A 22,042-nucleotide genomic window follows, 5' to 3' on the forward strand; every position below is an offset into this window, starting at 1 on the left:
GGAAATAAGCCAGAAAAGGGCGCAAAAAAACGGACAGCAACAAACCCCTCTGTGAATAATTTTTTCAAACACATAGACACACCTGGGAAAGTGCTAACAGCTACAAGTGAGGCTAGGGGAGATGCTTCATCGGCCTCATCTGAATCGGAGGGAGAGAGTTCAGAACATGCTATCTCAGTTCCTAGAGCCCTGCTGAACTCTTTGCCCTCAAAAAAGGACTTTTCCAACCTAATTGGCCAAGTTAAGCAATGCATAAGGGAGGAAATCTCCGAGATTAAAAAGGAAATTTCAGATATGGGCCAGAGAGTAGAAAAATTAGAAGATACTACTGCCCTCACTGATTCCAACATACTCTTTCTCAGGTCTAAGGTGGCCTTTCAAGATGAACAACTGTTACAAATGGAGAACAAGCTAGATGACTTGGAAAACCGTAGTCGTCGTAGCAACATTCGAATCAGAGGTATCCCAGAGACCATCCTACCAGCGGATTTGGAAGACTACCTACAAGGAGTATTTACTCTTGTCTTAGGAGTGGACTCAGAAGCCACAATAGCACTGGATAGGTTTCACCGGGCCTTACGAGCAAAACCTCTGGGCGACCAACCCCCAAGAGATGTAATTGTCAAGATTACTAGCTACCAAATCAAAGAGGAGATAATGAAAAAAGCACGACAGAAATACCCTCTTAAGTTTAGGGCTGATCCCATTCAGCTATTTGAAGATTTGACTCCAAGAACATTACAGAAGAGACGTGAATTTAGATTCTTCACCACCACACTGAGACAGCGTAACATCCCATACAGATGGGGCCACCCTTTTAATCTGCAAATCCCATGGAAAGGAAGAAGATTAATCTGCAATACAACAGAGGATATACAGAGGGTCTGCAAGGACCTGGAAATCACCAATATGCCTCAGCAAGATGAAATCAGTGAAAGAAGGGGGGAGAGACCCCATACAGCACCACCTCTACCACAGAGATCGGAATGGAAGAGAATTCCAGGAAAATTGGTCAATAAAGACATTCAAAAAGTGGACTCGGCAACAACTTCAGAAAAGTGAACTTTTCTTTTTTCCCTCTGTTGTGGGTCTGTATTTAATTGATTATAGGGGGTAAGGATTGCAGTAAACACAGCAGTATTTGTTATCTGGGGATGGCCTGCACTGGCCCGCTCTGTGATTTAAAAGTGGAGTGGGCCGGGGTGGGATGATCTCACGGATGGCACTCTGTTGGGGTATGGTCATACTGAATGACAGACGAGAGCTCTTGAGGATGAAGAGAGGTGAGACGTACCTTGTAAATAAGATATGAATATTGCCTTTGACCTAAATAGAAATCACATCGTAAAGTAAATATTTGAATGCTGTAATGGTAGGAATCACATATTTATTTGAATGTAATGTCTAGAGGCAAATACTGTTTAACTTGCAAAGCGAGATGTAGCATATCTTATGTCCAAATGTTTATAGGCGCACTCACTAAGCAATACCCAAGATGCACCACGGTGCAAGCCTGAGGTAATATTTATCTTATGCCCAAACAGGGGTTTTGTATTCTCCCCATAAAAGAATGCTAGTTATAGGTTTTTTCATTTACACCAGTTGTACAATACTTATTTTGCTTGAATTTTGTTTTGCTTATTATTTTTTTAGTTGCTGCCGTGAGGGCCACCTTATTCTTCGAAATGTATTCTGGGTTAAATATCACTGTGAATTATATACAATACTGCCACTTACCTTGGGACTATCTACAAATAGCTCCAACTCTCTAGATGACAGAAACTAATACACCCAATATACATATAATTACTCAAAACGTAAAAGGTTTCAATTGCCCTAGAAAGCGGAATATGGCTATTAGAGACTTGTATAGGAGAGGAGGGAAAATCCTTCTACTACAGGAAACACATTTTAAGGCGAATAAGATACCCAGGTTTTTTTCAACTCAATATCCGCAACATTTTCACAGCACAAACTCCAATAAAAAAATTAATGGGGTCAGCATTTTGGTACACAAATCAATCCCATTTAAACCCCAAAAAATAGATAAGGATAAGGAAGGGAGATTCTTGGGAATTATGGGTCTGATGTTTGGTAGGCCTGTGACTATTGTCAATTTATATGCTCCCAATGTGAGACAGGACCGTTTTGTTTCACAGATCTCAGATAGAATTACAGTTCTTGCCAAAGGCCCCCTAATAGCAGCTGGAGATCTTAACACTCCTCTCGACCCTGACCTAGACAGCTCTAACCCCCATGTTCGGCAGAACCAAAAAATGCTTCATTCTATTTGGAAAGATATTAGAGCCCTGCAACTACATGACACATGGCGTTACACTCACCCGCAAACTAGAGACTACACCTTTTTTTCGAACCCACAAAAAAGTTACTCAAGATTGGACTACATTCTAGTAGACCATCTTGCACTCTCATTAGTTAAACATGTAAATATCAAACATACAACATGGTCAGACCACTCTTTAGTGGAATGTGTGATGGCATGGCCTTCTGCCCCCATCAAACCCTTTACATGGCGTCTCGACAATACGCTGCTGGCTGACTCAAAAGTGATAGAATCATTTGCGGAGTTTCTAGATAACTATTTTCTTATTAATAACACACCAGATGTCAGCCCTGCGACAGTATGGGAAGCTCATAAAGCTTATATCAGAGGCGAATTTATCAAATTACAAGCATATAAACGCAAACAAACTCTTGCAGAATATGTTAAATTGGCACAAGAAGTATCTGAGGCTGATATGTCATTGAAATTACACCCTAGGGATCAGGAACTAGCTAAGATTCTACAACTTAAAAGGGAAAACCTAAATAAACACTTGCAACTCGAAACACAGAGAAGTCAATTGCACATACAACAAAAATATTATGGTGAGGGAAATAGATCGGGGAAGCTATTAGCTAGAACACTAAAGCAGCAACGCACAAACTCCTACATTCACTCGCTCAAATCACCACATAATACTGATATTGAGGACACAAAATCCATTGGGGAATCCTTCAGGAAGTTCTACCACAGACTGTATAATTTGTTCCCCAATAGGTCGCCAAATAACCATCAGTCAGAGTGTGAAAAATATTTAGAAGGTATAAATCTCCCTAAACTCACAGAAGATGAATGTAGGATAATGGAAGCACAGATCTCCAGTAAGGAGATAATAGAAGCTATTAAAGAATTAAAACCGGATAAAGCCCCAGGACCAGATGGTCTCAGTAATAGGTATTATAAGGTCTTCAGGACCCAGCTCATCCCACACTTACTTACCCTTTTCAACCAAATATCTGACACTGTAGTTTTCCCTGACACAATGCTACAGGCCCATATTTCAGTACTCCCTAAACCCGGCAAAAAAACAGAGACCCCAGCTAATTTCAGGCCAATCTCCTTGTTAAATGTAGATATCAAACTATACTCCAAAATAATAGCAAATAGGATAAATAAAGTTCTCCCGAATCTAATACACCACGATCAGGTAGGCTTTGTTCCAGAGAGGGAGGCTAAAGATAATATCGGGAAAGTAATAAACCTATTGGACTACATTAAAAAATTTAAAATTCCTGCAATTTATCTATCAACTGATGCTGAAAAAGCATTTGATAGATTAGATTGGACCTTTTTATTAACAACTCTTCAAAGATTCGGCTTCCCCAAAACATTTATCTCCAAAATTTTCGCCCTATATTCTACCCCATCGGCCCAGATACGAGTCAATGGGACTCTGTCTGAATACCTCGAAATCAGGAATGGGACGAGGCAGGGTTGCCCGCTCTCCCCCATCCTCTTTATACTATCATTAGAACCATTGGCCACAAAACTACGTGAACATTCGGGAATAAAAGGTATTACTATACAAGACCAATCTTATAAATTAGCAATGTTCGCTGATGATATTCTCCTGACCATAGCTGACCCACTACTCTCTCTCCCGCACATCCAAAGTGAACTGGAGACATTTGGGGCAGTATCAAATTTCTTGATAAATATTAACAAATCGGAATTATACCCGATAAATCTCGCAGAATCAGAAATATTAGAAATTAAACATATGTTCCCCTATAAAATTCAGAGTCAAGCATTAAAATATTTGGGGATATTCTTGACACAAGATCCTATCTCCCTAAGGAAACTAAATTATGGCCGATTGTTGGGGGAATTCAACCATTTGGTATCTTCTTGGTTACCGAAAAAACACATTTCTTGGCTGGGCAGAATTGCCGCTGCCAAGATGACATTATTACCCAAAGCATTATATGTCATGCAAGCACTGCCCATATCTGGAGTGTCAGCAGACATCAACAAGCTACAAGTGATTATAGATACTTATATTTGGGACAAGAAACCCCCACGCCTAGCTAAGACTACGCTTTATAGACATAGAGAGGAGGGGGGATTGGGGGTTCCTAATTTGCACTTTTATAAATTGGCAATTGCCGCAAATAAAGTAGTAGAATGGTGCAGACAGGGGGATAACTCTTATAAGAGAAATGTCCATCTAGAATCCCAACTGTTAGGAGTCCCACACATAGGTGGGATGTGCTGGGCCCCTCAAAAACCACCTATAGAAAAAATGGAAGCTCTCCCAATAATCAAGGAAACCTGGTCCGATTGGTTAAAATTACGCAACAAACACAAACACATAACAACCACCTACTCCCCTCTAACAATACTTGACCCAAATGAGGAATTCCTACATGGCTGGTCGGGAATGAAATTAAGGGTAGATCAAGCATCTAAACTACAGGATTATATCCCTATATATCTGTTATTAGAAAAAGGAAGATTAGCACAGAGAGAAACCCTACTAACACAAGGCTACTCTTTTTTTCAGTCCTGGTTGAGATACCATCAGATACGCCATTATCTAGCTATGCCCAAAAGCAAGCAAGACTTGATCAGGCCGCTCACGGTATTTGAAAACCTTTGCATCTCACACCATCGCCCTAAGGGGGTGATCTCCACAATGTATAGAATGGTCCTTAGGTCAAGCCTTCCGACCAAACCAAATTACATATCTAAATGGGAGGCTGAGATGGGCAGAACTTTTTCTTGTAAACAGTGGGATACATGGTTTCAGACAACAGCCAAATCAGCACACTCATCATCAGCACTTGAAACCAATATCAAAACCCTCACTAGGTGGTACTTAACACCGGGCAAGTTAAAACACATGTTTAAGAATGCTAGTGGCAAATGTTGGAGGGGTTGCGGGCAGGAAGGTACTATGTATCACATATGGTGGGAATGCAGAACAATACACGCATTTTGGATACAAATACATAATCAGATTAGTAAAACGATTGGTATTGATCGGACCTTGTCACCAGAAGGTGTTTTGTTTAATGCTAGTATAGAGATCTCTTGTAAGATTAGGAGAAACCTTTATCAAATACAAATTAATGCAGCAAAAAGGCTCATAGCCAGAGCCTGGAAGAAAATAAACGCACCTACACTTAGTGATTGGCGTGACTTGGTGAAGCACACCTTAATATTAGAAAGGTTACATTATCTTAAAATAGGAAATTTAACTTTGTATCATGATATGTTATTTCTATGGGAGCAGTATATGTATGGTTTAGAGGTGGCAGGCAATTGATATCTATTGAAAGCATGTAAGATAGTGCATAATATGTAATATGTATGTATTAGAAGATGTGTCGATAGTACCCAGAACAGTAATGTAGAGTGGCCCTCACGGTGGAAAACTTGTTACGATCTGTAAATTCTTTAGCAGTTACGCAGTTTTTCTAGATTTTTTAAGGTTTAATGCAATAGAAACCTAAGTTCACTGAACCTGGACTGGATTAAAATCTCATGGACTTATACCCTACACCATTCTTAGGAGTGATACTATGTGCAACCCGATGGGGTATACAATGAAAAATGAATATAAAATTATGGTAGTAGACTGGCTATCACAGTTAGGGATTCAGGGAGACATCATTGGCTATATGTAAACTTACCTTTAATGCACTGATTTAAGTTGTAATTTAATAGACTGCGACAAGCTGTTCAAGTTGTTTTGTTTTGTACATTAACAATCCTTTGGTTGTAAGATCGCTTTTTATTTTTTGTATGTTTATTATACTTGAATAAAGCTCTTTTGAAAACAAAAAAAAAAATAAAAAAAAATAAATAATTAAAAACACTTTTTTGGGGGGCAAATTGGGTACTGGCAGACAGCTGCCAGTACCCAAGATGGTGGCAATTAGGTAGGGGAGAGGGTTAGATTGCTGGGGGGGGGATCATGGAGGTTGGGGCTAAGGCAGGAGTCCATCACAGCTAAAACATTTTATTTTTTTTTATTAAAAAAAATAAAAACTCCTTTTATTTAGTACTGGCAGACTTTCTGCCAGTACTTAAGATGGCGGGGACAATTGTGGGGTGGGGGAGGGAAGAGAACTGTTTGGGAGGGATCAGGGGGTGGGATGTGTCAGGTGGGAGGCTGATCTCTACCCTAAAGCTAAAATTAACCCTGCAAGCTCCCTACAAGCTACCTAATTTAACCCCTTAACTGCTGGGCATAATTTACGTGTGGTGCGCAGCAGCATTTAGCGGCCTTCTACTTACCAAAAAGCAACCACAAAGCCATATAAGTCTGCTATTTCTGAACAAAGGGGATCCCAAAGAAGCATTTACAACCATTTGTGCCTTAATTGCAGAAGCTGTTTGTAAATAATTTCAGTGGGAAACCTAAAGTTTGTGACAAAATTTGTGAAAAAGTGAACTTTTTTTTTATTTGATGACATTTGGCGGTGAAATGGTGGCATGAAATATACCAAAATGGGCCTAGATCAATACTTTGGGTTGTCTTCTAAAAAAAAATATATACATGTCAAGGGATATTCAGGTATTCCTGACAGATATCAGGGTTCCAATGTAACTAGCGCTAATTTTGAAAAAAAGTTGTTTGGAAATAGCAAAGTGCTACTTGTATTTATGGCCCTATAACTTGCAAAAAAAGTAAAGAACATGTAAACATTGGGTATTTCTAAACTCAGGACAAAATTTAGAAACTATTTAGCATAGGTGTTTTTTGGTGATTGTAGATGTGTAACAGATTTTGGGGGTCAAAGTTAGAAAAAGTGTGTTTTTTTCAATTTTTTCCTCATATTTTATATTTTTTTTTATAGGAAATTATAAGATATGATGAAAATAATGGTATCCTTAGAAAGTCCATTTAATGGCGAGAAAAACGGTATATAATATGTATGGGTACAGTAAATGAGTAAGAGGAAAATTACAGCTAAACACAAACACTGCAGAAATGTAAAAATAGCCATTGTCATTAAGGGTAAGAAAATTGAAAAATGGTCCGGTCATTAAGGGGTTAAGATGAGCGAAACAGGACTGACAATTTTTCAGAATAGATCAATTTTTCACTAAACTGATAAGAAAATAAATGCTGCACATACCAATAAAAATGGCTAATTGTGATTGTGATCAGAATTTATGACAATTATTAAATGGAAATTCCAGTTAAAAAGCTTATGCATTTAGGAAAATCCCTCAAAAATATGGTGAAGAATTTGGTATTTTTTCCACTGGATCACTATTTATTCCTAAAGATGTTGATATTTAAAGGGCCATAATACCCAAATGTTTAAACACTTGAAAGTGATGCAGCATAGCTGTAAAAAGCTGACTAGAAAATATCTCCTTAACATCTCTATGTAAAAAAGAAAGATATTTAACCTCAAAAGTTCCTCAGTAGCCACCTCCCATTGTAAAGGATTTCTAAGCAGCATATTAGTGTGTCTGTCCCAGGACAACTGAAAGCATGAGCATCGTGAACTCTCATATTATTTCACCAATCAGGTAAAGGAAGCTTACTATGAAATCTCATGAGAGTTAAGTCAAATCTCATGAGATCACAGTAAGAGTTCATGACCTCAGCACTGCTGATGCTGATTGGCTGCTGTTCATTTCTACATTTTTTTACCTGCAGCTGGGAGCAGCTGAGTATAACTTTTTACACAGAACTTACTCTGGTGAGCTGAGGAGATTGTTAGGTAAAATATCTTCCTTTTTTACATAGAGATACTCAGGTGATATTTTCCTGTCAGCTTTTTACAGTTATACTGCATCAGTTTCAAGTGATTTAGCATATGAGTATTATGTCCCTTTAATGTTATAAAGACTAAAACAAAAATCTTCTGGTACAAAAATGTATATACAATTGGCCAGATAACAAGTGGCGCGCAAAATATTTTTATTCGCTACACAGCTAAATGTAAACTTTAACACAGGCCAGTTAGTGCACATATAACAAATTGAAATTAAATTGTTAGTTTGACAGCGAAAACCGATGCATGCTAACTTCAGGACTTCAGATAGCGAGACCTCAATAACTTCTTCTCCCCATAAACCTCAATGGAGCGTGCTTTAAATAAAAGCACTTATTGTTTGTGCACTAACCTGACACCGCATTAGACTTACAGCGCTAAACCCCGAAGGTAGTTATGAATATTTCACATTCCAATGCCCTTCACATAGAAGAAAATGTTATTTTTTACTTTTATATATATATATATATATATATATATATATATATATATATATATATATATATATATATATATATACAGATATATATAGGAATATATATTTAAAAGTACTAAGAACATTTTCTCCTATGTGAAGAACATTGGAATGTAAAATATGTAAAAAAGGGCTCCAAAGAGTATATATAGGTAAATAAATACACACACAAGGCACACACACACACACACACATATATATATATATATATATATATATACATACAAACATAATCATATATATACACCCATACACACATTTAGACATGTACTGTATGTATACCTTATACCCTTTCCTGTCAAATACCTTGTCCTATAACATATACTTTTAACCCTTAAATATTTATTTTAATTAATATTTGTATGGATTTTTTTTTATCAGATAGTGTATATATGACACTTTATTTTAATGTATTTGTGTTGTGTTTGATGCACATTTTTTTAACCGTTAAAATTTATGCTAGGTCTTAAGTCATGCAAACCTGATGCAAGCTTGTTAGAGTGGTCACGATATTGCTTATTGCGACCCGCACTAACTTTATAGAGTTGTTTGTAATCAAGCCCAATATATTTACACTGAGCGTAACATGACTGTATTTTATTAATTACAAAACAAGGAGTTGTGAGCATAAAGTTGCATTGCCTTTCATTTAACATTGAGTTCATACGCCGTTTGATCCATAATCATTAGAACCTCACAGCTTTAAGAAAAAATAATAACAAAATGCTTTGTGTTTTATATATTTTTTTAATTTTGTTCAGCAATAAAGAAAGGAACATTGATTGTCATTTACAGAAAACATTCAAAAATCATGTGTGCATTATAATGAAATGCTAACAGTACAGTAAACTAATAATTTACAGGACATGAAACAAATTCTATTACATTCTAAATTAACATAGAACGCTTGCATTTAAAAGAAATTTTCCATGAGGAAAAAAGCCCCATGAATGTGGATTTACATCATTTATTTTTGCAAACTAAAAATGAAACAAAGAGGGGTGGGGGAGTTACAGAGCTTTAATATATTACATTATTGTGTCCTCAACCTTCTCAGGCAAACACAGGGCAGTAGAAATACACTATTTTACATTTACTTTCTGGAAAAAAGATTCTATGTGACTGTACAGAACATATATACAAAACTCATTCTTTCAAAGACAAATATTACTGTACAAATTTTGTCAGGCAATGGATTTTCTGTACTTTATCTTCTAAACTAAGATGCAAAATGGTGGCTAGGCCATTAATTTGTCTTTGACATGTGATATCCTGGCAAAATAATTATGTAGAGCAATCAGGATTTAAAAATAAAAAAGAGAAAAACAGATTCAATAAATTCAGTTCTTTAGTTATTATAGAAAACTACAGCATGTCATAAAGAGACAATAGAGCCTATATACAAATAAAGAACCAATAAATAAAACAATTTAATACAACATTTTCAAAGGAGATTTTATATGTACAAATCTTTCAAGAAATAAAAACCATAGGCCAAGATTCACTAAGTTATGGTAACGTGTGAGTTAAGTCATTTTTAAGTGAGTTTGACTTTGTGATATTTACTAAAGAATTATTGCTCCCATTTTGCTAAAGTCTAGTATTACCACAATGAACTCACCTTGTACCTACGTCTGTAACCAATAGGGCATTTTCATATTGTTATGAGATATAGTGAAATATTCCACCATTACTTCCAGTTAGATATGTATGGTCAAATATACCCATCAATGTTGACTTCACAAATCCTGACTGCAAATATTAGAATGTGTTGAAATGTTATGGACATTGTATATGCTTAATTTGTGAATACAAGTAAAAGTGTGATTGTAAAACCTATCATAATATATAATAATATATAATATATAATAATTTATTTTATTACAAAATTATTCAACCCTTGCTAACCTCATATTTTGTTGTTTCTCACCTTAGTGAATACTGGCCAAAGAAAAACAGTAATCTTTGCTCATGTTACCTAAGGTACAAATACATAAATAGGCAGAGAGGAAATATTTTTGCAACAAAAAAGAGCAAATCTGACAAAATATCTAATATAGGCAGCTTGAGTGTTTTTAAAAAAGAGGCAAAATAACCAGAGCACTTGGGCCAAAGATTGCATTCTTTATTCATCATATATGATTGCTTATTTTATATAATTCTGTTTTTTATTGCAATTTAATTTTGATTTCTGTCTACAAAATGTCAGAAATATATATGTGTCATAAATGTATTTGGTTTTGTAAGAGCCAGCATTTATTTCATGCTATCACGTGAAATGCTTGACAAATTTGCTTCCAAAAAAGTTAGGACGTTCCTTTATATCTCTATGTTATTAAAATTGCAATAATAGTTGAACATTCTGAGGTTTGAATTTTTATTGCATATGTTTCATATTTTAAAAATGTGATTTGATCATATTAATTAATACATGAACTAAGTATGCGCAGAACATTAATGCAAAGTATTGGGGAGTTCACGTGTGAGGAAGTTATTTAAAAAAACATGCAAAACAATAGTCTCAAATTTAAGAATAGTCTTGCATTTGAGAGACGAAAAAGGCAAAGTGTAGCCAATCTAATTGATTGGAATAGACTGTCTATAGAGAGATATCAATGTTAAAACTTCGGTTTTGATAAAGGGACAGTGTATTCAAAAATAAACTTTGATGATTTAGATAAGGCATGCAATTTAACAACTTTCCAATTTACTTTTATCAGTTTTGCTTTGTTCTCTTGGTATTCTTAGTTTAAAGCAAAACCTAGGTAGGCTCATATGCTAATTTCTAAGCCCTTGGAGGCCACCTCTTATCTGAATGCATTTTGACATTTTTTTCACAACTAGAGGGCATTAGTTAATGTGTGCCATATACATAACATTGTGCTTACGCCTGTGGAGCTACCTAGGAATCAGCACTGATTGGCTAAAATGCAAGTCTGTCAAAAGAACTGAAATAAGAGGGCATTCTAAAGAGGTTTAGATACATGGTAATCGCAGAGGTAAAAAGTTGATTAATATAACAGTTTTGGTTATGCAAAACTTGGGAATGGGTAATAAAGAGATAATCTTTTTAAACAATAACAATTCTGGTGTAGACTGTCCCTTTAACAATACTCAATTTCTATAACATTTAGTTGTAGAATCAACTTTCATTTTATAATATTGATCTTGTTAACTTATCAGTGTTACTTGTCATGCCTGGTGCAGTAGTGAAAAAGAGACCATTTATAATCTGAAAAAAAAAAACATCCTGTGCATTCCCTATGGATATGTACTGTATAAAGATATTACCTCATTTATTTCAGCTTAAAAAATATTAGATCCTGTTGACTTGATGCACTCAGTATTTTATTATCAGTTAGCAGAAAAAATACCAAATACCAAAAATATCAGTGTTTTATTTATTACTCTATTTGAAAATGTGTTATGGCTACAAAGGCAAACTTTCTTCTGTTTTTTCAGATTTCTATAAAAAGCATTCCCATTTCAGTTCATAAGTTAACAGTTAAACAATGTTATCATCTCATCTTTCTAGCTATAATGCATATAATATATATATATATATATTTTGGTAGAGGTCTAATATGGCTTTAGTAAACTGTTAATGAGCGCATAACAAATTGCCTACAAGAAAATAGTTTAGTGCAAATATATGTTATGCACAGTACATGACCAATAGATCTATGTGCTTTAAGAAAGATTCTTCGAAGAAATGTGCTTTTTTTAACCAGAGTAAAATACTTTTTAAATGGACGTTACAAGAATTTATTTGTTTTTGAATCAGAAATTATTCACTGCATTGCAAAAGATCTGCATAAAAAATGCTTGTTTTAAAATAATTTAAAAATGTTGCTTTCTTAGCAAAAGATGCATTGTTTTGCAGCACAGCGACATAACCCTTGAAAATGTCTTAAGTATGTTTACCTTATCTTTCTTGCTGAGGCTAAGGACAGATATACATGCGCTCCTGCAAATATCAAGAAATTGCTGCACAGCATATAAAAGGATCACGGTTCTCAATTCTACAAAATGAACTCTAGCCTATTGAGGGTAGTAGAAAAATGATCATTTTAAGATTTAAATAGCCTGCAAAATAAAAAATGAAAGTGCACTACAAAGTTTTTTTTTTTTTTTTACCATGCATAATTAAATATTTTAAGAAGAATGAAATTTAGTTGAATGTCCCTTTTATTAATTGAGTGTGTTGTCATAAATGTTACTTGTTCCAAGTGAAGAACAAACTGAGTTCATGGTGACTTATATTCTTGCTTATGAAACATAAACTGTCACAGGTTGCACATACACTTTAGTCACTGTAAATTGCTTCACATATACAACAAAAGGAGGGTTGGTTTCATTTTTTACAATGGTTTCTTTATACAAATCATACTACTGAAAATGTCAGTTTAGTCATTATAATTTAAAACAGGCCTAAATCCTATTCAAATATATGAAGAATTATGTGATATAGAAAATGTGGCTTCCTATGCTCAAAGATGACCTGGAATATACTAGAAAAGCTACCCAAATGCTATTTTTAATATCTGAAGCATTTTGTTTAACAGAGTCTTATACCCAATGCTATTTGTGACTCACAGACAGAACAGTTTAGTTTATATCATCCTGGATATCTTTCTTTATTTTTGTTAATTATTTTGTTCATTATATACTAGGTTGTTAAAAGTTTTCATATTGCTAGTTTTGCACAATTGTCTCTACATGGAATATGAATATATTCACAAAATTCAGCTTAATAGCCTTCATCTTTCTTATTGTCCAGGAAGTGCCAACCACCTCTATATTTTATTGTTGTATCTCAAATCCATCACCAAATACAGTATAAACTTATATAACTAAATATAAATAGCAATTATTTTTAAGATGTCCAGTGTACTTATATTCCATGAAATCCTTTTACATTCTCATAAAATAGAGTAATTCCATTTCACATTTTACTACTATTATTGTAGTATGGTATTATGTATAGTATCTAAGTATCTAGAGAAGTATATATATATATATATATATATATATATATATATATTTAATGAAAAAAGTCATACTTTATTCATAACCATTCTCAAACGAGCACTAAAGTCAAAATTAAATGTTTATGATTCAGATAGAGCATGCAATTGTAAACAACTTTCCAGTTCAGTTCCATTATGAAAATGTGCACAATATTTTTATAGACAACAGATCCTACTGAGCATGTGCAAGATTTCACAGTATATACATATATGCATTTTATGATTGGCTTATGGCTGTCACATGATGCAGGGAAAATTTAAATAACTGAAATTTGTCATAAAAAATCTACTACTCATTTGAAATTCAAACTAAGTGCTTTTGCATTGCCTTGTCATGCATTATGCATTTGTTGACTATGCGGTTCTGCTGTATTTAATGGTACTAATTATTTTGGGTTTGGCAATGTAATATGTAAGATGATACAATTCCTTGTTAAAACACAAACATGACAAAAAACAGCCTAAATAAAAGATCATATTTAATATTTTGTGATAGCTTTTGGTGACAGTGGTCAATGCCCTGAATCTATGTTTACTTCTATACCTGTACCTGTTTTCATTAGGGATTAGTGTTTATTGAATGTGTGTTTATGTCTAGGAATTTTGACAAAATGAAGAAAAAAAAATACTGGATCAAAAAACAATTACTTGTCATAATCTTAAAAAGGTCCCTTACTTGAAGTGTTCTTTGATTTGAAAAAAAAAAAAAAAGGAAACCTGTGTGCTGCATTTGATTCCCAGAAGAGGCTGACAAAATAATCCTTTAGCTCTTGATTTGCTAAGCTCACCGTCTAATCAAGGCAGATATAAGTGTTTTCTATGAGCTGGATTTTAATACAGACTAGCCTTTAAGGTATAGTCTCTGTAGTCACCCATCTGTCCTTGCTTACATCATAATCCTTTTGAAGGTTGCTAACACCAACCGTAAGAAAAAAAAAAAGAATTATAGGGAATTGAAGAAAAGAGAAAAAGCTATTCTTTGGAGACCAAAAACATTGCTTAAAACCTTATATGTATTTTGTACAGCAAAGTAATTATTTTGTTAATCAATCATTTAATTCGGTAATAAAAAGCCGCAGAATTCCTTTACACAAAATTATAAAATAGAACGTTCATATTCACAAATTTTAACAAAACTTTAACTGTGCACTTATAATTATTGCTGCTGTGTCTCAAGGTAGAAACCATTTTAACTTGCTAATCATCAAGTTAATATAGTGCAATCTACATATAATAAAAATGATCTTTTGTCTGACATTTTCTGATGCCCCATGTGCATTTGGTTGTGATAGGTTACTACTAAAAGGTCCAGGTGAATGCTACAATTGTATGTACAACAGTGTATATATAATATAATTGGAGCTTGCAGATACCCTAAAATTTCAATTTTATTTTTCACATTTAAATGTGTAGTTGTATGGTGGGATGAAAATGAAACTAAGTATTATGAGTTATCAATTGAAAAGGGTAATCTTATTATATTTTACAAAGGTTGATAAGTACGTCAGTGTGCTTTAGATTTATTTAGCAAATTACAGTCTGTTATCTAAAAATACATTGGCTTGAGTAAAACGATGACATTATTTTAAAAATGAAGGGAGTTTGTGAGTGATGCTTTTCAAAGCAAATAACATATTAATTTAATGCAACATTGAAAAATAATCATTATGTCACAAAAAATCTTGTTATAGATGAATTTCAGAAGTTTCATTAGCTGTAAGATTTCAACTTTTAATGACTTGACTTAAGTGGCATATTCAACAGACTTTTTATTAGGTCACATAAGCAGAAAAGTATTGTGCTTTCTTTAGATTAGCTATCATTAAAAAAAACTAGGAAAAAAGTTGCAACCAACAATATTGAATTTTATGAAATTGTTATACTACAAAACTGATTTAATACCACATGTATTATTCCAATGCAACTCCTTTTTACAAAAAGTGATGTATATGAAAATTCAAAAGTGGCATCACCTATAATGCCATTGGCTGTAACAGTATCTACGTAGATGTTTCAGATTCTAATTTGTGCTTCAAATAAAATGTTGACTCCAAAAAAATTGTATTTATTCCTCTTCATATTGTATTTAAACATTAATCCCTGAGTGGCAAACAGTGCATCATCTGTATTAAGCAATGATTGTCATTCAAAAGTATACATACCATAAAAATGGAGCCAGGGAAATAATAATTTGTATAAACTTTCACTTAAACTGTTTATGTCATCTTTTATCTTGAAGAACTGTTTTTTTTTTCTTTTTTTGTTGAAAGTCAGAAAATGGAAAAAAGCTCCCCATAGAAAATCAATGTGCTTTCAAGGAAATGTGAAAATAATTTGTTAATGATATATATATATATATATATATATATATATATATATATATATATATATATATATATATATATATATATATATATAATGTATGGGTTAATTTCAATTTAAATGTAATCTGTTTCTGTTAAAATGTTCTATATATTAAATATAGTATAAATATAGTAAGAACAAAATAAATGAAAAACTAAATACTAATACCTGAACAAATCATGTTCATTTTGAATGTTTCTAAATGTATAACAAATCTAAAACAGTTTTGCAGTTGGCTTTGTTTATTTAAAGTTACAAAAACTTGGCTACTCATTTATAGTTTCAACACACCCAATGACAAACAATTTAATTTTCTCTTGGGGTTGGTGATGTGGTTTTCAGGGTTCTGTGGCCTACAACACTTCCCATCCGTACTAATTTCCGCAGGGGTAAATAAAGAAATGCAAAGTGCAAAACTTTGGTGTCTGCACTGAAACGAAAAATATATTTTGCATATTAGGGAGATACTTACTTTAATGGACCACTGTTCTATTACCCTGTTTTCCTAGCAATCAGCAAAGTAATCTTTCCATTAAGAGAAAATATGACTCTTGGAATTAATTCTTTATACAAAGAGCTCACAGAAGTGACATTTACACCAAAAGGATTAAGTCCCTGCTGTAGACGAACAAATATTGTACATCTGTCTAATCAGAACCGGAATGTAATTTAATTGAATGGAATTGTTAAAAATAAATAAACATTGTGTTGCTTTTAATATTGGCAACTTGGATAAAACTAGCAAAACAGAATGTTGTGGCAGCTAATTTTCAGGTGGAATTAAAGAATTATACTTATCACATATTTAATATTATTATTTATAGAAAGGGAGTCATTAAATAGTATTACAACATCTCCATATCAGCAAGAAATTATTATAGTTACTGTGCTTTAAACCTATAGGCCAGACTGCTGCAGGTTCAGCAAAGTAGAATTAAAACAGATGGCTAAAATTTGTAAAAAAAAAAAAAATAATAAATAATATTTCTATTACAATTATTTCTAGAGAAAAATAGTTTTTCGTCTTAAATGCATTTTTTTCGAATAATGACTGTCAATTAATTTATATACTTTTGGAATTAGATATTTATCATCAGTTTGTTTATAATTCTAAAAAAAAAAATCCATTTATATACCATATTTCTTAATTATGGAACTTATACAGTTCTTTGAAGATGAGGGGAAGGTTGCTTAGACAGGGGATACTTGCAGTAGAGGTTAATATGTTACTATTATAAGAAGTGGCACACTACGGATGTTATAAGTTATATCACAACTGCATTTACTAGCGCTCATATTACAAGTTGAAAGTAAATGGTTGTTCTTGAGTGCAAACAAAATTTACTCTTAACGGATTATCACGCCTGAAGACCTAGCGTAAAGTGTAAGAGTTAAAAAAGGTTCACCAAACACAACATCAATTCCTTTAAAATAACGTATTAAACTCATACATACACTTTCTGCTAAAAAATATTTGATATAAATATTCATAAAAATGTTTATAAGGATTAAAAGGTATATGACAAGGTATTTGACTGTGAAGGGCATGTATTTATGTGTTTATAGGTGTAAATATGTATATACATACATATATACATATATACACATGTATATACACACACACACACATATATATATATATATATATATATATATATATACACACACACTCAACTTGGAGCCCTATCTACTAAAATACATTTAAAAATTAAAAATATTTTTTATTAATTTTTTTATATATTCTAATGTGTTTTAATGCATTTTAATATAAATATTTAAAATTCCAATGCAGTGTTGTATTTGAACAACATTCACGTCTATGGGTAAAAGAAGTTAACGTGGTTGTGATATCTGAAGTCCTGGAGTCATTGTGCATCAAGTTTTGCTTGTGCACAAACTTTTTACTTTCAACTTGTAATACTTGCACTAACCTGCCCCATGGTAAAAACTTACTTCTACTGAAGTTTGTGGGCAAGCGGGGAACAAAAATAGCGTGTGACTTGTATTTTGGCCTATTGCATACTATTGTTTTCTTGGTTGAGTAATTCATAAAAAAAAACACTAAAATAGTGATAAGTAAAAGTGAATATTTTAGATCTATAGATTCAAGCTTTTAAAAGGGACATGAATCAATTTTTTTTCATAATTCAAATAGAGAATTCAATTTAAAACAACTGTCTAATTCACTTATATTATCAAATTTGCTTTATTCTCATGGTATCCTTTGCTAAAGGAGCAGCAATGCACTACCGGGAGCTAGCTAGCACATTGGGTGAGACAATGAAAAAAAGTATATATGTGTAGCCACCAGCTAGCTCCCAGTAGTGCATTAGTGCACTGATCCTGAGCCAACCTAGGTATGCTTTTCAAGAAAAGATACCAAGAGGAAGAAGCAAATTAGATAATAGAAGTAAATTGGAAAGTTGTTTAAAATCACATGCTCTATCTGAATCATTCATTTTGACTTCACTGTATATGCAGACTTTTTAAGATTAATATGTTTGCCGCTCAGTTATAGTACAGAATGTGTCATTATGTAAATTACCAACTGCAGTATAAATGTATTTGTATGGATGTATAGTTAATATTTATAATTAGATGCAACCTGTATCAAATGACCAACAACCATATTGTTAACACGTGTACCAACTTGTGCAATAATCATTGTTTGAGTGATATATATTAGTAGACTATGTAAAAAATAATCAGTAGAAAAAATTTGTAGAAAAGAATTTGTTGAGTTGATGTTGCATCATTATAAACCAATGATAATAAACAACACATACATACGTGTGGAGTAACAAAATGTATTGTCAACATTAATTTGTTTTTAGATCATTGTTATTCTCTATCAGTTTAGTCAATTAAAGAAGTGTTATTCAGTTCCACCACCAAAAACTTATGGAAGTGGGTCATTATTTTTTCAAACTTTGTAATAAAATTATCTATTTGATAAAAAAAAGTAATTTGTTATTTTTAGTTACCTTTACTTCAAAATGATATTTTCTCAAAATGTGCATATAGATTTGTTTTTAAAGTAAATTGATTCACCTAGCTTTATTCTGATTCATTCTCAGTTGAGTGTGTTTTTTATTTTTTGTTCTATATCTTCCTGTATTATTGTGTGCTCATCGCCTCTTAACACTACACGTCCAAGGAAAGTGCATTTAAGTGACACTTCAGTCACTATTTAAAAATAATTCCTATGCATGCCTAATAAATAATATTTTTATAAGGAAAATGTAAAAGTATTAATAATAACTCATAAAGCTGTATTGGCTCCTGTTAGCTGCCTGGTAAGATACCTACAATGTGAAGTTGACAGATAAGAAAAAATAATTAGTTAAATCTGCACTTGGAATATTTACTACATTTAAATAAAAAATAAATTGCATTTAAAAAACTGGCCTCTTTTAGAAGAAATAAATTATAAAGGTTTTCTCTTTTCAGTCATAACATAATTTAATTGAAAGCAAAAATCCAAGACTTTAAGTGTAAATTTTCCATGCTTTCCAGATGCTATTTGTACCTAAATTTAATTTCTATGTCACATAAATCCTATATGAGAATACATGAAATGGATAAACAAGAATCAGTTGAAGTACCAGTAACCTGTATTTTTATTGCTTTTAATTATTGTGATTATTTGTGATATACAGGTTACAAGCGTGATTATCACTAAAATGCATACAGTTTAAGTATTGCCTTACATTATTATTTTTTTTTCTTATTTGGAATTTCTATATATTTGAAAAGGGATAAAAAAAATGATATCATTGCCAAAACATTCTTCAATACTGTTCTTTCAATTGGTTGATAACATTTTGAGTACAGTATCCCTTTTACTGTACATTTCAGGAGTCCAGCGAATCCAAGATGAAATATTATTTATGTGGAGGTAAAATCTATGTTACTACTAGTAGTAACAGCTACTAACCATACTAATTATGCCGGCTTTCGGGGTTAGGGTAAACAAGTCACATGCAGATCCAGAAATCTGTTGTAACTATATATATATATATATATATATATTTTTTTTTTTTTAATTGAACAGATGCATTAAAGGAAATTTATCCCATTGAGGTTACTTTAAAGGGCTATAATAGTCAAAAAAATTACATTCTAGAGCATTTTAAGACTAATGACCTTGCATTACTGCAAATTGGTTATACACACAGTAGATTAACCACTTAGGACACACAGAGCACTGCTAGTTAAATGCGGAAACTGCAGAACATCCAATCCAAAGTAGTGCAGGGTTGATAGTCTTGAAATGACATGCTCTAACAAATTAAAGTATGTCATTTTTCGACTATTATGACTCTTTCATGCAAATATAATTATAAATGAAAATGTAAGAATAATTAAATCAAGATTTATATTATGTTAATCTTCATTTAGACTTACTGTTTAGTGTTAAAAATGAGCCGAACAAATTTAACTTCATTCCCACTCGGGCCACTGAATCAGACAAAACAGACACTTTCATTATAGGAAGCTTTCTACTCTATGCAATAAGTTGTATTTGTTCACTCTGTAGCTATGAGTCATAAAAATGGAGAACTTTATATCTGAAGTACAAAGGGACATACTGTTAATTATTCAATAAAAATATATTTTCATTATTATTTCGTCAAAACTATATTTTGATACTTAGCAAATAAATCTACAAAATTATCCATTACATTTTGATTTGACATTATTTTTCTTTGCAGTAGATTTCTTTCACTAGTCAGCCTGAAGATTTTTTTGAGTCACTTTCAAACCATATCATTACAAGTCTACCATGCTTTATATTGTAAATTACGGGGTGTGACAGTCTACTTTATGGTAGATGTACAATACATTGGCAATAAATGTTCAAACAATGGCTTTGCTGATTGAAGCTTGATTGCCCAAACATAAATAAAATACATAAATTCCATGAAAGAAATACAACAGCATAATTGAAAGATGAAAATAAAACTAAGGGGCTTATTGTGTAAATATAGGATTACACCACAGCAAAGGTGCATACATACTGGCATATATATATATATATATATATATATATACCAATTTTCAAAAATCTACACATGCATCTAGAACATGGAATTAAGTTGAATTAATTGTCTTAAATTATATTTCAACAGTAATCCAGAAGAGTAATACTGTAGAAGTAAATGCTCTTGATGATATCTACAATAAAATTCTATAAACTGTTGTCTCTCAAATAATAAAAAAAGTAAATCAACCCATTGTTCTATATTTGAAGAATTCTTCAGCTGCCAGAGGAGATGCCTATGTTTCTCTTCAGTCCCTTCTGGCAACAAAAGTGTTAAATGTTCACTTGGAAAAAAAAAAAATCAACAATTTAGAAGAGAGAAAGCCCCACTCAGAGGTGAATATTTACATTCTTCAAACTGTAGCGGTGAAAAATAATTCTATTAAGTGCAGAACATTCCTGGTGCTGCTGTAGTGATGTTTTATTATTTTTTTCTTAGTAAAGTCTTCTTGAGCACATTTCTTTTGTCTTAGTTGTGATGCATTCCAGAGTTATGTGAAAAATCCCAACATCTTTACTTACAGCCAGTGCCTGATTCAGGATTGAAAAGCTCCTTGTACAAAGGAGGAAATAATGTATTCACTATCTCCGGATGAGATTGCTTAAATACCTGCAGTTTTTCCCCATGCAAGTTGCAAAGTGCTGTTATGTTTGGTATCTTGGCTATTAGCTGAAAATAAAGAAGAATTATATTATATATTATTATTATTTTTATTATAATTATTATTTATTCAAAAAAGTCAGGTTTGATGAATATAAAACCAAGGTACAGAATTCTATAACATTTCTATAAAACCAAGTTACAGAATTCTATAAAAATGTAAATGAAAAAATATATGTTCTATCTGTCATGTCTAACAAAAAACAATCTGTAACTTTTTGTATATTAGCCTAAGATTAATGGTTTAAGCCTTATTATGGTTGCACAAATAACAGCAAACAAATGAAATAATGTGATATCTATACCCCTTAAAGGGACAGTCAACACTAAAATTATTATTGTTTAAAAAGATAGACAACACCTTTAGTACCCATTCCCCAGTTTTG

At 32.6% G+C, this 22,042-nt stretch overlaps 1 protein-coding gene across 1 annotated transcript in view; it reads right to left on the reverse strand.

Annotated features, from left to right (window-relative positions):
• Window positions 1-21,237: 21,237 nt before the first annotated feature.
• RORB (RAR related orphan receptor B) overlaps window positions 21,238-22,042 on the reverse strand; it is a 157,607-nt gene continuing 156,802 nt past the window's right edge. The window contains exon 11 of the mRNA XM_053699973.1: window positions 21,238-21,665. Within this exon, the coding sequence (XP_053555948.1) occupies window positions 21,510-21,665 (156 nt within the window). The 3' untranslated portion in view covers window positions 21,238-21,509. The remainder of the gene's footprint in view (window positions 21,666-22,042) is intronic.

Source organism: Bombina bombina, chromosome 2 (genome assembly GCF_027579735.1).
Source record: "Bombina bombina isolate aBomBom1 chromosome 2, aBomBom1.pri, whole genome shotgun sequence".
Classification (NCBI taxonomy): Eukaryota; Metazoa; Chordata; class Amphibia; order Anura; family Bombinatoridae; genus Bombina; species Bombina bombina.